The 16,558-nt window shown below is 36.1% G+C and overlaps 1 protein-coding gene across 14 annotated transcripts in view; it reads left to right on the top strand.

Moving 5' to 3' along the window:
- CADPS2 (calcium dependent secretion activator 2) overlaps positions 1 to 16,558 on the top strand; it is a 567,394-nt gene that overhangs the window by 538,430 nt on the left and 12,406 nt on the right. For all 14 annotated transcript variants that reach the window (XM_050782592.1, XM_050782594.1, XM_050782597.1 and 11 more), the window contains one exon: positions 2,414 to 2,521. In XM_050782592.1, coding sequence (XP_050638549.1) covers positions 2,414 to 2,521 — 108 coding nt within the window. The remainder of the gene's footprint in view (positions 1 to 2,413; positions 2,522 to 16,558) is intronic.

Genomic DNA, 16,558 nt, shown 5'->3' on the forward strand with positions numbered 1-16,558 from the left:
CTCTGTCACCCAGGCTGGAGTACAGTGGTGCAATCTCGGTTCACTGCAACCTCTGCCTCTGGGTTCAAGCGATTCTCCTGCCTCAGCCTCCCAAGTAGCTGGGACTACAAGTGCAAGCCACCACACCCAGCTAATTTTTTTTATAGAGACGGGGTTTGGGGCTTCACCGTGTTAGCCAGGATGATCTCCATCTCCTGACCTCTTGATCCGCCCGCCTCGACCTCCCAAAGTGCTGGGATTGCAGGGCATGAGCACTGCGCCCGGCCTCCTTCAAGTATTAATAGTAGTAATCTTTGTACAAATTACCCTGCCTCTTCACTGGAAAAACTAATGTATAATCTCCCCTGCCCCAAAGAAGAAAACAGTCTAGCTTTTTTATTGACTATCTGTAATTGTTTAAACTTTCAAACATTGCTCATGAGAATTATTAGAATAGTGAAGGAATGAATTTGATAAGTTGCCTCCATTAGATTGAAAATAGACTGCCAACATTGTGTATGAATGCTATTAAAGGAAAGACTAGTAAAGACATTTATATAGTTATTTCAAGTTACAGCTAATGTTGTATCAGGGTGATGTTGAAAGGATCCTTGAATTTATGTGGTATATATTGACCTTTAGGCTACATATAAGAGCAGTAAGAAATTGCAGTAATTCTTACTGCACAGAAATAACTTTGTAACAAAAAAATCAAATTATTTTTTATAAATGGAATAAGTAAGACATGCTCATTGCCTATACTATATATTGGTTAAGAGATGGAAAATTTTATTATGTTATATAAATATGACCCCTCCAGAAAAAATGGCAAGAACTCTGTTTCATTTAGGGAGAAGATGTGACCACTGTCCTAGCATCACTCACATGTATACCTTGAGTTGTTTTTTCCAGCAATGGTAATAGTTAAATGGCCCGTATCCTCTTTCACCTAATTTTCTTATAATATTTACTTTTGCAAATGAGTCTGCTGACAAAGGTTATAGATGTGTTCTGTGAATATGAAATGATGCAAGGCTAACTGACTTATTTGGGCATCAGTTCTACCTATCTATCATTAGGTAGATGGATCTACCTAATCTAATAGATCTACCTATCTAACTGGTAGCAGATATGCATAATGATAGATATTTATCATTTTGTTCTTATTAATGTCATACTCTAATCAATAATTCAATACAGATTAGGAACCAACCCCAGGTGTAGATGACACAAGCAAGAGTTTTCATTATCTAGTCCAGCTACATGAAGTTCAAGAAAGAGCTAAATATAAATCAAGAAGAAAAAGTCTTTAGCAGCCATGCAGGCATCTATCCCTTCCTAGTACTGACTTTGTAGCATCTATAGCAAGGAGAAATTGTATTACCTCCTCTACTATCAGAAGACACCAAATGTTAGATAACTTTGGAAAGGTATTTAATCCACATCTTTGGCTCTACATAGGAAACTAGTTCATTGATACTCTTACCACATTTCTAAAAGGAAATAAATTGTTCAGATAATATTGGTAAATATTGAGTAGAAGCAATGGATAATCCACAAGATATTTTATATTTCATTTTGTAATATATTAAATCTTTTCCCCAATATCTTCCTCATAATTTACTCAGCTTAATAAAAAAATTTAGTTTGTATTCCTTGAACACCCATAATAGTTGAGGGAGGCACCCTAAGGAAAGCTAACACTTTTTGGTTTGGTTTTATTTTGTTTCATTTGTTTGTTTGAGACAGGGTCTGGCTCTGTTGCCCAGGCTACAGTACAGTTGCACGATCACAGCTCACTGCAACCTCAACCACCCAGGCTCAAGCAATTCTTCCTCCTCAGCCTCCTAGCTAGCTGAGGCTGCAGGCGCATACCACCACGCCCAGCTATTATTTTTTTTATGTTTTATTTTTTGTGGAGAGGAGGTTTCACCATGTTGATCAGGCTGGTCTTGAACTCCTGGACCCAAGCGATCCACCTGCCTCAGCCTTTCAGAGTGCTGAAATTACAGGCATGAGCCATGGTACTCACACATTTTTAAATATTATTGATAAGCCAGCCAGAGATGATGCAAAGTAAATTGTATTTGCAACTGATAAATTTAATTACACATGGAAAATTTTTGGAAAAATTTGTTCATGTATACTGCTTGACATACTGGCCTTTCAAGATAGCCATTTAACAAACAAACAAAAAAGATATCTACAGATCTACAACTCTGTATTTTCAATTTGATCTCAAGTTGTGAACATTAGTAATAAACTTTTATTTGCTTTAATTATGGAATGTATTGAAGATGCTCACTGTTGGTTTAGTCTTAAGCTTATGTTATGACTGTAAGTTTTCAAATTATATTTCAGGGTGTGATTAAATAATAATTTCACAATTGAGACCTGATGTTATTTTGTTCCCCCTGCTTTTCCTTCACAACAGAAACCAGGAATGGATCTGGCAGACACCTATATTATGTTTGTTCGGCAAAACCAAGATATTCTTCGAGAAAAGGTCAATGAGGAAATGTATATAGAAAAGTTATTTGATGTAAGTAACTTCCCTTGCAAGGTATGCTGACACCATAGATAAACTGCAAAGAGAAAAGTTGAATTTTGATGCTATGTTTGCAAAGCATACTCTCCTTTCTATGATCCTTTATCTTCTATACTAAAAAGTTGAAGCCGGCCAGGCGTGGTGGCTCATGCCTGTAATCCCAGCACTTTAGGAGACTGAGACCAGTGGATCACTTGAGGGCAGGAGTTCGAGACCAACCTGGCCAACATGGCAAAACCCTGTCTTTACTAAAAATACAAAAAAAAAGGCATAACTGGGTGTAGTGATGGATGCCTGTAATCCCAGCTACTTGAAAGGCTGAGGCACAAGAATCACTTGAGCCTGGAAGGCGGGGGTTGCAGTGAGCAAAGATTGCTCCACTGCACTCCAGCCTGGGTGACAGAGTGAGACTTGGTCTCAAAAAAATGACTAAATAAAAAAATAAAAAGTTGAAGCCATTCTAGAAATAGACCATCAAAGATATATTTTTTGGTGTGTGGGCCGGGGGAGACGGCGGGGTGCCTTCTGAACATCTTCAGTTTTTTGTCTTGGTTACCTATTTACTGCAATCCATTCTTGCCATCAGTTCATTATAAAGGTAGAAGCTTTTTCTCCTTGAAGTTATTCCCCATTTCCAACTCCTCTTCATTTGTAGCTAATATCGCTGATAATTTTTATACTTATTTTGACTGCTGATGGAAGCCTTAATTAGCTTCCTTTTCTACATGAAAATTGTCACCATTAGAATGAGTCTCAAAAACCTGAGGTTAGTTATAACAAGCTAGATAATAATAATTTTACTATGGTGTTCAGCATCTTTTCACTTGCCTTTTGTAGCATTCCATAAACCGAATCATGTTCTAATGGATGTGGTCCCTACTATAAGATGTTTTGAGTCAATATGATATTCTACAGTTAAACAAATAAGCTACAGTAAACCCAGTGTCTGCCACTCTGCTGTTGAACATTTTTATCTGTATATAAAGTACTGATGTGTGCTAAATATGCAATATTACAGTTTTATCAGCACTAAGGTCTTCATTTAGGCATGACAATGCCTAGAAATGAGGATTGTGGTTTTGTATGCTGTGATTATCATGTTTCATTTATTCAGTATCTGTAAAGGAGACTAAGAGAGCAGTCAATTTAAATAACAATGTTGTCATTTGTTTGTAATTTACAGTCAGTTCAAGGGAAATGATACTTTGCTTGTGACATAACTTTGCATAATTCACCACAATACAGATTCCTAAATGTAATATTTGCTTTGAAGCTTATTTATTTATGTACATCTTCTCTGCATTTTAGAAATGCTTTTCTGGCAGTTTCATTTAATTATGCAAGTTACTGCAAATGTTTTCGTAACAGCAATTCACGGGCTTCATGGTGACACTTCAGCTGTGGCAGTTACAGAAGGTCCTGCTACGTCATCCTCTCTGCCATGGTCTCTCGTGTCAGTGTTCACTGTCAGTTTGGGTGGTCAAAATGAATCTTATCTTTCATGTTTTCTGTTTCTACCCTTTACTCAGGCCATCTTACAATAAAAAGTATCACCTGTTTTAATAAGCTAAGTGTTAATATGTGTGAAAAAAATGATTTTCTAAATGCTTTGATGCCCTGCAGGGGTAGAAAAATTATCCATCCAGCTGGCTCTTTTACAAAATACTGAAACCATATTAGCAAATTCTGCTTCCATTTGGTATTGCTCTGAATTTACAAGCATATGTTCCATTTCCAAGTTCTCTTTTACTTTTTCTGCTAATGTGGTGATTTTCAAAACTGTTGAACAGAAGAGGGAAATTGAGTTGATGTTATTCCCATTATGTTTCTTCTTAGAATAGCTAAAGCACATCTTCTATGATGAAGAGTTAAAGCCATTCTATAAGTAGACCATCATAGATAGATTTGTCAAGGGGAGAGGGTGAACCTTCTGAACATCTTCAGTTTTTTGACTTGGTGACCTATTTACTGCAATCCATTCTTGACATCAGTTCATTATAAAGGTAGTTTTTTCTCCTTGAAGTTATTCTCTACTTCCAACTCCTCTTCATTCACTGAAGTTCTTTGGAAGACTTTCTTTGTGGCAACAATAACAGACAGAGGGAACTAAAGTGGCTCTAAGGAGGCCAACATTAAAATATGACACTAGTTTAATTGCCCTTGTTATATATACTTTCATTCAATACCTAAGCATCTGACATGGCTGTGGGTCTAAAAGTAACCCTTAATAAGCAATCATTCTGTTTTGGTTGTGAAGGTTTTGTATTTTGAATATCCCCGGTAGAACATTGGACTTGTTATTTGTAAAATAATTGTAATGTCCTTAAACATTCTAATATTTTTAAATTGCACATTTTTAATTACTTTATTTAAAAATAAAAATAGACCCTAATTCTGTTGATTTGTCATCAAGAATAACATGTATGAGGGGATCTAAAAGCCCCTAATTAGCCAAGACTGAATTTGCCTCAATTACAGTTAGAAAATGAGAGGTTATCAAGTACGTGTTAAAAGGTAAAGTAGAATGTGTATCTTAAGCAACAGATCATTACTGAGAGACATTATATAATTATTGGAAATCCACTTGGCTAGAGCCTAAAATAATATTGTTAGGTGTCAAAAAACAGTTGAAAATAATGACCCTATAAATACTGTTAGCAACCTTAGCCTATTACAGATAAAGATTGAAGAGAATAATTTCTTTCAGGCATCACGACAAACTTTTGCTATTCCAATTAGAGTATTTCCTATATAAGTAAGTAAATGGATCTTGTTATCTTCAGATGCAAGTGAAAACATGCCTACACACATATTATAATGAGTTAAAACTTAGTTGTTTTAACAAAACCCAGATAAGAAAACAAGGGCTACAGTTTCCGGGTCATGCAACATGAGGGCTTAAACTCTTCAAGAAATTCACTTAGTTTTGGAAATACCACACATAACACTATTTTTATATAAAACAATTAGTCTGCAAAACATATTCACCCTGCCCCCAACATTTTTGGAAAGCATGTTTTACTAAATAGTCTTTACAGGTGATGCGGCTATGTTAAAAAGTTTGTGGAACTTCCCCTGAGTGTAGTAACTAACTACTCACAGTATCCCTGACCTCTATAACTTTTTGATCATTTAAACATCTTGATTGTTCCTTATTTTTGTGATTAAATACCCCAGGGTTTGGTTTAAATAAGGTGCTATTGCTTAAGACCAAAAACATGACATTGCCCTAGATTTGTGCCCAATTATTTAGGAATGAGAATGATATCTTCAAGAGTTTTCAGTGTACAACCTACACAGCCATTTACCACACAAAATCTGCTTCTGGAGCATTCTGCACTGCTGCTATCATTCCCATCTCCAATAACAAGTCACTAATGTCAAAGTATGAAAGAGGAAATGAATAAAATGTGCATTACCTTAAAGGTCATAAATAGGATAATCTTCAATTTTTACATCAAATCTTGAAATATTAAAATTAAAAGTATCCTTTGAGGGTCACAAAAGCTAATATTAAGACAAATGTGAAGGCATTATATTCACTTCCTAAGTAGTCACATTTACAAAACACTTTTTGCTTAAAACAGAAATAATTTTTTTTAAGTATAAATAAATTATAGCAGGTCCATGATGTTAACAGAGAAAACTAAGTTTGTTTAAGGTACATCCTTAATCTTTTCAAACTATCAAAATGATAGCCATAGCTTTCACCACTACCATTCCCTGGCCACCTCCTTGTTCCAGAAAATGTGCTAGGTGCTTCACCTATATCATTTCCAAGCTCCTAGGCTAGATCCCGTCAATCCCATTTTATTCCTGTTTTTAGGTTAAAATGATCTCCCACTCAGAGAAGTTAAGTGATTTGTGGATTGTTGAGTTAAACTTTGAAATCGTATTCTCAAGTTTCAAAATCTATGCTGTCTCTACCTTACCTCTGACTTACAAAATTTGAAATGATAAAATAGTGTTATGGGAAAAGCTCTGGTCCGAGAATGCAGGAACTTGAGTTCCAACCACAGTTCTGCCATTAAATATCTGGTTGAGTTTGAAAAAGTTATGCCATCTGTGTAAGACTCAGTTTACTTAGTACATGTAAACTAAAGATGTTGGTCTGGAACTCCAGATGATTTCTGAAACTCTTCCAGATTTTAAACCAATTTTAATGTTAGCAATGATGACAGAAATTACTGGGCTGGTTGCATAAAGGATCTTGTACTTCAGAATAGTAATTTCTAAGTTATTTTGTGATAGCCAGGTGAAAACAAAGTGTCCCACCCAAGAAGCAGTAGCATGTGCAGTAAATTAATAGAAAAGAAAATCTATCTACAAAAATAGCTGCGCTATATGACATTGTGTATATCTATCACTGTGGTTCTGAAATCCAAATTTTTTTTTAAAAAGTTGCAATACATATACTCTGTATTCAGGCTCAGTGTTTCCAGGTGACCAGGATGTTTTAAACAGAGGGTATCTCTGCCTCTCACGTGGCCACTGAGGCACATGCTAAGTTTATAATTTACATGCTACATTTACTTTTCCAATTTTAAAAAAGTGACTTATTGGGTAAGAAAACCTGAAAGAAATTATCCTGTAGTAGGAAAGATCATGATATACCAAAAGAAAGTTTTTCTGCTTTGAGGCTCTCTCTCTTACCCCAATGTCTTTTTTTTTTTTTTTTAACACAGAAGACATCATTGTCAGCAGTCTTTTTAAAATTTTTATCAAATCAAAACCAACTTCAACCTAATCCCAATATGAAAAGTATGACTAAGATTTTCTAATTCTTCAATTCCATTTTTAATGCCTACTATGATGTTTCTTCCTAGGCAGAGTGGCTGCTCACTCTCTTAGGTTTCAGAACATGTAGCACAAGCTACACACATGGGTATACATGTGCCAGCAGAGATGCCGGTACATTTCTTCAGAGCTTTGGCTCTCTGGGCTGGAAAGTAGTGATGTTTCAGAAGTCAAAACTGACATCTGTAGTAATGACCACAACAGCATTTCTCTTGTCATTTTCCAAGGTTCAAGAATGTTGAAATGTGGAGGTAATTGAGAGTTGACTGAAGCACATCTTATTTTCCCAGATAGACACTAAACCTACCTAACTCTCTAAACCATTGTGCATTTATTGGGCACTGCCCACCTTGAATCCCTTGGGAACTATCTCATTTTAGCTCTCATGATGCTGAAGACACATCAGGGTACAATATTTAATTGGTAAATCATGCAGATTAAACATGCTCTTTGTTATAAATTGATTAAATGTTTAATTGTGGAGGAGTTTCATCTCCACAAGATTTTTTTAATGTTATGATGTCTTGTAAAATTTAAAGTAATTCTTTAAATGATAGTTAATCAGTTATATTCATCCAAACAGCATTTTATAAAGGATTAATTTCCCAGGACTTTCTCTGAAAAGAATGCTTACTTTCCAGTAAAGAAACTCTAAATTAAACATTTTAAGTAAAATTGACCTATACTATATAAATGGATTCAGTAGCCTATTAGTGTAAGATAAAAAGAAAATAATGAAAATATTGTAACCGAATGTGCTTCTCAAAATGAAACTGATTTTGCACTTACATGCTCTTGTTTGCCTCTGGACTACCAAATTTTAAGAAAGGGGGATATGCCCAGAACTTTTTTCTTTTTTTAGATGGAGTTTTGCTCTTGTCACTGAGCCTGGAATGCAGTGGTGCAATCTCGGCTCACTGCAACCTCCACTTCCAGGTTAAAATGATTCTCTTGCCTCAGTTCCAGAGTAGCTGGGACTACAGGCATGCATCACTACGCCTGGCTAATTTTTATATTTTTAGTAGAAACAGGGTTTCACAATGTTGGCCAGGCTAGTCTCAAACTCCTATCCCTAGAAGATCTATCTGCCTCCACCTCCCAAAGTGCTGAGATTACAGACATGAGTCACCACCCCCAGCCTGCCCAGAACTTTTGAGCTAGTGTTTCACATCAGTGCCCAAACATTTTGATGTGAGAATTTACTCATTCTTGGTAAGATTAACACTGCTATTCTTAATGTATTTAAAGATTGTTTATTACTATGTTGATTTCCTGAGAATGGTTGAAATCAACAAAACATGGATAAGAGTGACCATTAAATAGAACTTTCACAATACACAATTGAAATCAACAAAACATAGATAAGAGTGACCATTAAATAGAACTTTCACAGTACACTTGGTTGTATGCATTTAGCGCTGATAATGTACTTTTTCAATCATATTATTTGGGCGAGTTTCTTTGTGTATGTAATCAGCCTGTTTACTAGGAATGCAGGCTGGAACCCACTGAGATGGAAGACCATCTTTGCCTTCTTGCATGTCTTATAATTCCACGATATAGAAGTATTCTAGCTGGGCAGGGTGGCTCATGCCTATAATCCCAACACTTCAAGAGGTCAACATGAGAATGATCACTTAAGTCTAGGAGTTCAAGAAGATCCTGGGCAACATAGCAACAAATTGTTACTCTCTCTATATATATAATATATATTATATATATAGCAACATATAACAATTTGTTGCTATATTATGTTATGTTATTTGTTGCTATATTATATATAATATATATTATATATATATTTTATATATATATTTTATATATATATATATATAAATTAGCCTAGCGTGATAGTGTGTTCCTGTAGTCCTAGCTACTTCATAGGCTAAGGCGAGAGGATCATCCAAGTCGAGGAGTTTGAGGCTGACAGAGCAAGACCCTGTCTCAAAAAGAAAAATGGGAAACTTTCTTACATGTGAATGTCGGTTTTAAAATAGCAGTTTTCCTCTTTTCAATTATGTTTCACTTTTTAATAACTGTATAGTTGTTATATGGTCTTCATAAATTAGTATAGATTCCCATTAGGGTATTTTCATTTTGGTTTTATTTTTGTATAAAAGTACTATTATATATAATAATTAACTGTTGTACCAGTATGCCCAACCATGATTTTCCTATCAACACTAAAATACTAATATTATTCTCATGTCATAGCCATTATTTTCCTTTTCCATCAGTAGAAAGGGATGTATGATATGAGTACAGTGATGTACTTGAGGCCGTTTGAGGTTATTTATTTATTGGGTTTTTGTTTTTTTGTTTTTTTTTTTTGAGACAGACTCTTATTCTGTAGTCTAAGCTAGAGTGCATGGTGCAATCTCAGCTCACTGTAACCTCTGCCTCCCAGGCTCAAGCAATTCTTCCTCAGTCTCCCAAGTAACTGGGACTACAGGTGTGTGCCACCATGCCTGGCTAATGTTTTGTACTTTAGTGGAGACAGGGTTTCACCATGTTGCCCAGGGTGGTCTCGAACTCCTGAACTCAGGCAGTCTCCCCACTTTGGCCTCTCAAAATGCTCGAATTACAGGCATGAGCCACCATGCCCAGCCGAGGTAATTTATTTCTAAACATCGTTGTGTTGTGTACCTCAGTACCTCATTGTGTACTAAAGGTAGATAAAAAGTTTAACTTTTTGGTTATATGTATGATAGGAGGAGTGTCTCATTCATCTCACATGTTGTAGCAACGTGTTACTTAGCTGCTTTTAACACATTGTTTTCCAGCTGTTGTCATTGTTGTGTTTCATTGTATATAATCCTGCTTTGGTTTACTTATGGTATTTGGACTCAAACTGAAGTTGTTTGGCCTGTTTTAAGATAGTCATAGCCAAGCCTGTTTCTGTATTGTCTTCTCTGCCTCAGTAGATGCCATACAGAGCTGCTCCTCAGCTTTTTTTTTTCCTTAAAGTTTGTTTCTCTTTAAAACCTCTGCTCTCGAATTACAGTTGTCTGGTTCATTTGAGTTAATAATCCTCATTGTAATGTTAAGTTATTATTTGTAAGTGTAAGAATTTATAAAAGGATCAACTTTTGATGTATGGTGTATGCCAAAATAGCTTTGGCAAGTCCAGACGTGGTTCAGAGAGGCCAAAGGCCTTCATTTGAATCAGAGCTGTTGGTGAATTAAAACCTGAGAACCTTGAGATAAGCATGCCCAATTGCCTAAAAGAAACTCAATCAGAAAGTGTATTATAGCTTGTTGATCTTATTTCTTTGATAATTCAAAAGAATGTTCAAGAAATATGTGGACTTCTTGCTTAGATTCTTGAAATGTGATCATGGAACACAATTGTCATTTGGCACATTCCCAGAAATACACATCTTTGCATGAGGCACCTGGACATATGTGGCAGGTCTGGTAGAATCAGCTAATTAACAACACAGGCTTAAACAGGCACCTCATCTGGCAGTGCAGTTAGTTGCCTGATGGTGCTCAGCAGGATTTGGTAGTGCTTTTTATTTTTCTATCCTAATGGTCTGCTGCCCACCTAATTTTGCCTTATTGTCAGTCACTACTTACCGCAGCTTGGGGCCCTCCCAGGAGGCTAAATTATTATCAAAGGATTAGGGAGATGTAGCCTTGCAGCTCTGACATTTCTGATTACTTGTCTATGCCAGAACACTAATTAGCTGTGACTAATTAAGAAAAATGTTCCTGCCATAGAAAACCATTTAAAAGAACTGAGAAGTAGAAAAGCAATTCAAAAGCTGAGCAGTGCTCAGATTTGCTGATGCTCTTTAGATTTCCACCAGAGCCTTAACTCACCTTTAATTGTGCCTAGAATTAAAAAAAAGAAATTCCACATGCAGACTGACCAGAGGATTTTGCTTGAATAGGAAAAAGAAAAATGTTGATCACCTAAGCTCTCTTAACAATGGTAAAATTGTGTTTGATGAATGGAAGGTGACACAACTTTCATTTTCATGGAGAAATTGTTCTAAACACCAATTGCATAAATGTATGTTTGCGTTCATCCACGCGAGTCAGTAACAAAGGCTTAAGTCACTGAAGAAATTAGAATATTCCCTCTACTGATTTTATAAAAGACTGTTGAATTGATTATAAGGAACATGTTGAGCATTTTGAAAGTTTTTTAGCCTTGCTTTCATGTATCTTTCATCTTTAAGATGGTCTAGAAATTCTGACCTCTCTATGTAGAGCCTGTGACTTTGCATGCTTGCACTTCAACTGGTCTCTAGTGCCTTGTTCATGGAAATGCCTAGGCTTCCCCTGAGACCAGCATTTCTATCGGTTGACCACTGCAATGTTTTCGTAGAACAGATAGCTACTACCCTCCATCCCTTCCATCCTAACTTCTTAAACAAATGGCATGGTGGCTTTAAAGCCATTTTCTATGCTGGCTTGTTGTATTCCCCTCTGTGAATCACACCTTCTGCAAGGTCAGACCATTCACAAGTGGGCACAGCAGTGGCAGCCAGGTCACCAATGTTGACTAAATCCAAGTAAAGAAAAAAAAAAAATCTGTGTAAGGAAGCAACAGAACCATCATTACATGTGATTATTGAATGCATTTGCAGGAAACTATATATAAAATAATTTTAAACTTTTGTATAAACACCTAACCTGTAAGAGAGAGCCCTGAATTTCCTGATCTTAGTGCAGCCCTAGATAACACATCATCTAAATTTTGCTCTCTTATTACAGATAAAATATTTCACTGGGGGAAAAAAATAGTTCTCACCCCTACCTCACCTACATTCTTCATGCTGATTTTTAAACCCATTTCTCTCTTTTCTCTTATTGGAGAACAAAAGGCAGGTAGCCAGCATCCTCTAAGGAATAATCCTTCCTAAATATGAAGACTGTTATTAAGGTACCTGTCATACTTGTCTACTCTAGGATAAATAATCCCTGTTTGTTTAACTTCACTCCGTAGGCCTTTTTTTTCTAGCCCTTTAATCATCTTTGTGGCTGTCCTTTGAAACTTCTCAAAGTGTTCTCTGTCATGCTTAGGGTTTAGAGTCAAGGATAGGATGCAGTATTTGAATGTGGCTGAACAAGATTCTTTCAAGCCTTCTATTTATTCATTCCAATATATAACTTTCCCATACTTCTGCTCTACTGACCTCTGTAGTTCCATATATTCCCTGTATTTGTTTTTGTTGACTTTTTCTCTCACTGGCTACATATCTTAAAGACAGGCAATAATCTGAGGTCAGGAGTTCAAGACCAGCCTGGCCAACATGGTGAAACTCCACCTCTCTTAAAAATACAAAAATCAGCCGGGTGTGGTGGCACATGCCTGTATCCCAGCTACCCGGGAGGCTGAGGCAGGAGAATCACTTGATCCCGGGAGGTGGAGGTTGCAGTGAGCTGAGATCGTGTCTCTGCACTCCAGCCTGGGTGACAGAGCGAGACTACGTCTCAAAAAAAGATAGGCAATAAATGTATAAGTTTATTGATGTAGAATATTTATTTTTGAGGCAGTAAAAGTGCATGTTGATTGATGTAGAATATCCATTTCATTGATGTTTTACATTATAAGATCTAGAAAACAAACTCATCATTCAATTACTATGTGTAAAAAAATGGTGGGGAATGTGGAGATTAAAACTTCAGGCCTTGGCTTTGCCCATAGAGATGGCTATCTATGTCACAATGACTCAGTAGGAATCTAGTGAGAATAGAAAGTTGAAACCCCTCTTATTAATTATTTAATCATTTAACTTATATTTATCAAGCACTTTTTAGACCACACACTTTGCTAGAGGCTGGAAATACAGTATTAAACAAGATAGACCAAGTCCTTGCCACAAGGGAGCTTACCAAATGGGTATTTTTGAAAAATTTTTATTTCCACATAAAATGTTTTATTTTTTATCTGAAGAATAGCTATCCACAGATTTTTTTTTTTTTTAATGAAAGTACTCTGGTGAACTGAAAGTCAATTCTGTTTCAAAATAGATACTAATAATTAATCTATTAAATTGTTTATTTCTCCCTCTGCTTCAAGTGGATGATTGTGAACTTGCTAAAGGTTTAGAGCCAACACAAAGTTTGTATCCAGTTCTAGCACCTGCATCAAATGACGTGACTGTGAGATAAGAGCACACCCTTGCTCTCTATTCTTCCTGGGTTCTTAGTTCAAAAGCCAGGCTTATATCAGCTCCCAAACAAGCTCTTATATCCCTGCAGACAGAAGTCACTATTTCCACAGCAACAATATTTTTCTGCCTTTCTTTAAAAACAGCTCACAAAGCCAACAAGCGTAGAAGGCACCCAGGACATGTCACTTAGTGGTGAAAATACACAGGCAGCACAGCCACCCATGCCTCCCAATATACCCCATGGCCTCAGAATGAGTACCTTTAGACCTGAGCATATGCTAGACAGGCAGCTCCCTGCTTGGGGGATAACCTCTGGAGGACTGAGTACATCAACATCTGAACTCATAGTGTTAGCATAGCTTTGTGAGTGAGTGAGTGTGTGTGTGTGTGTGTGTGTGTGTGTATTCTCATATATGTACATAGATTTGAAAGTTTATCAGTTTATAGTGCTTTCTCATTTATTTCATTCATCACCTAGAATTAAATTAGACTGTCACATTTTAAGCCCCATTTGAGTCCTGTTTTAAATTTTTTTGGCCAAATGCAACTGTTTACTTTTCAATGATTTATACAGCTTTACATGTATTTAATTATTTTTCTATTAAGGAAATATGTGATTCAAGTCAACAGTGAATCTGGCTCTAGTATTCATCTGTCCTTTGTCTATTGAAAAGCTGCCTGTCTACTATTATAGATATAATATATATATAATTTTATATTTATAAATACTTAAATGCATGCAGTCTTTTCATGAAAATTGAATGCATGCTCTGTGCCAGACATTCTACTAAGGGCTGGAGATAGCAATACAAGTAAGATTCAGTTAAAGCCTTGTGTATACTCACAGCTGATTGAGGGAGACATAAACTACATTGTGCAATATTTTTACAGACACCTGTGTAGAGTTCTAGGAGCAGAAAATAGGTGAGCCCATAATTGTACCTAGTAAGAGATAGTATTGGCTAAAAAGCAGAGATAATGAATGGTTGAGCTGAGTCTTAAAGGCTGACATGAATCTGGACAGGGAGATGTAGTTGGGAATAAAGTCCCGACAGAGGAATGGGCATGCCCAGAGACCGAGGATATAGAGAAGCCTAGCATGTGGCAGAGCTGCAGGTGGGTCATTTTGCTGAAAAAGGTTCCCATGGGACTGCACCGGGACTCAGAGACAGAAAGGTAGCTGTCTACTCCTGTCCTTAGGAAACTCTTAAAAGAAGATTTTGGAATGTGTCCCATTTTTATAAGGAAACTGAAGCAGAAAGACCTGCTAACAGCTGATTCTCAGGTGTGAGTTTTATCTCAAGACTAAGTTGTACCATTTAATAGCAGTTCCAAGAGCCCAATATACTTTTATGTAAATCCTATATTATGGATTTAAAATGCAATATTTACCAAAATTTTATATACTATGTTCAAAATAAGTCAACCAGCTGAAAATGTCATACTGCCTAAAGGAATCGTTCATAAAGATGATGTTTACACCCCAAATTAGTACACACACCATTATAACTGGATTTATCAATGAGCCAAACCATTAACTAGTCACCTCACTCAAAAGATTAGCCAAACCAGTATGCATCCCATCAAGGACACTAAGAAAGGGAGGGGAGAACAACTGATTGTCTGGAATTTTCCCTTTATAATTACTAGTCTTTTTAGTACTAGGAAAGGAGCCACAGAATAAACTTGCAGAGGCACTTGCTTATTTAATAATAAAGAACTGTATTTTTTAAATACTTTTCATGTAGTTTGAAGAAAGAGATAGTTTATTACTTTGAGGACATCTTGGAATGAAGGGAATTTTGGAAGTAGTAGTGAACTGAAAAGAGCTTTTGTAGTTCCCAATTTACGGAACTTGTCCTGTTTTTGAACTTATTCTGTTATATAACTGAAGAGGATCTAATTTGTCTGTAAATATCTCTGTTATTATATTCATGTATTTTTTAAAAGATGAAGTATGGAACTCCAAAGATAGGGAAGTTTTTTCAGCATTCAACAAGCATTTATTAGGCACCTATTTTATACCAACCTTCTCCATGTTAGCACTTTTTACATTTTTCATTCCTTAATAGACATGATATTCTTAATTTGCAAACTTCCTGATGGAGTTAAAAAATGAAAATTGCCCTGAATATGACTTTATTCAACATGGAAAAAAGCAGCATGAATTGCATGCTTCTCTGTTCTGATTGAAAAAAAAAAAAAAGATGATGAAGAAAGTCCCATATATAGAGTTCTACTATGGATGAACCAAGGATCTTCTTTCCACATTGCATTGTTTTGCTACAGTAGAACAAATATTTTCCAGTATTTTTAATCATTATGGTGTATAGCACTTTAAAATGCATCTTAAGAGAGTATATGAGATGTATAGCATAATAGCCATTTGACTGGTTATCCTAATAAGGAGTGTGATTCTTCAAAGAATTTATTTACATTGTATATTACATTATTGGATTTACAGAATTGTTTAATCTTTAGAAATGTGGACTGCTTCAACCTGCAAAACAAATTAAATGGTTTTTTTTTAAATAATTAATAGGTACCTTCTCTATTTGTGCACAATCCTATGTTACAGTGACTGTCAGTAAGGACCATGAATGCTAATGACACTTTTCCTAGTTTTCTGCTAGAAGCACCGAACTGCTCTTAAGAATCAAAGGTGTTATTGACAAAACAGAAATCCAGATGTCCTTCTAAAGAGAAGTGTAATAACACAGGAGTTATGAGCACAGACTCTGGAGTATACCACTTAAGTCATACTTGCTGTATAAACTTGAATAAGTAAATTGCTTAATCTAAACTCAGTTTTGTGTCTGTGTAAACTCGGTTTCCAGATACGCAAAATGGGAATAATTACACCCACTTCATCAATGTTATCATAATAATTAAATGAATTCTTTGTTTGTTGTTTGTTTTGTTTTGTTTTGTTTTTTGAGACAGAGTCTCGCTGTGTCAACCAGGCTAGAGTGTAGTGGCGCGATCTCAGCTCACTGCAACCTCCACCTCCCAGGTTCAAGTGATTCTCCTGCCTCAGCTTCCCAAGTAGCTGTAATTACAGGCACACGCCACCGCACCCAGCTAATTTTTTATATTTTCAGTAGAG

Source organism: Macaca thibetana, chromosome 3 (assembly GCF_024542745.1).
Source record: "Macaca thibetana thibetana isolate TM-01 chromosome 3, ASM2454274v1, whole genome shotgun sequence".
Lineage (NCBI taxonomy): Eukaryota > Metazoa > Chordata > Mammalia > Primates > Cercopithecidae > Macaca > Macaca thibetana.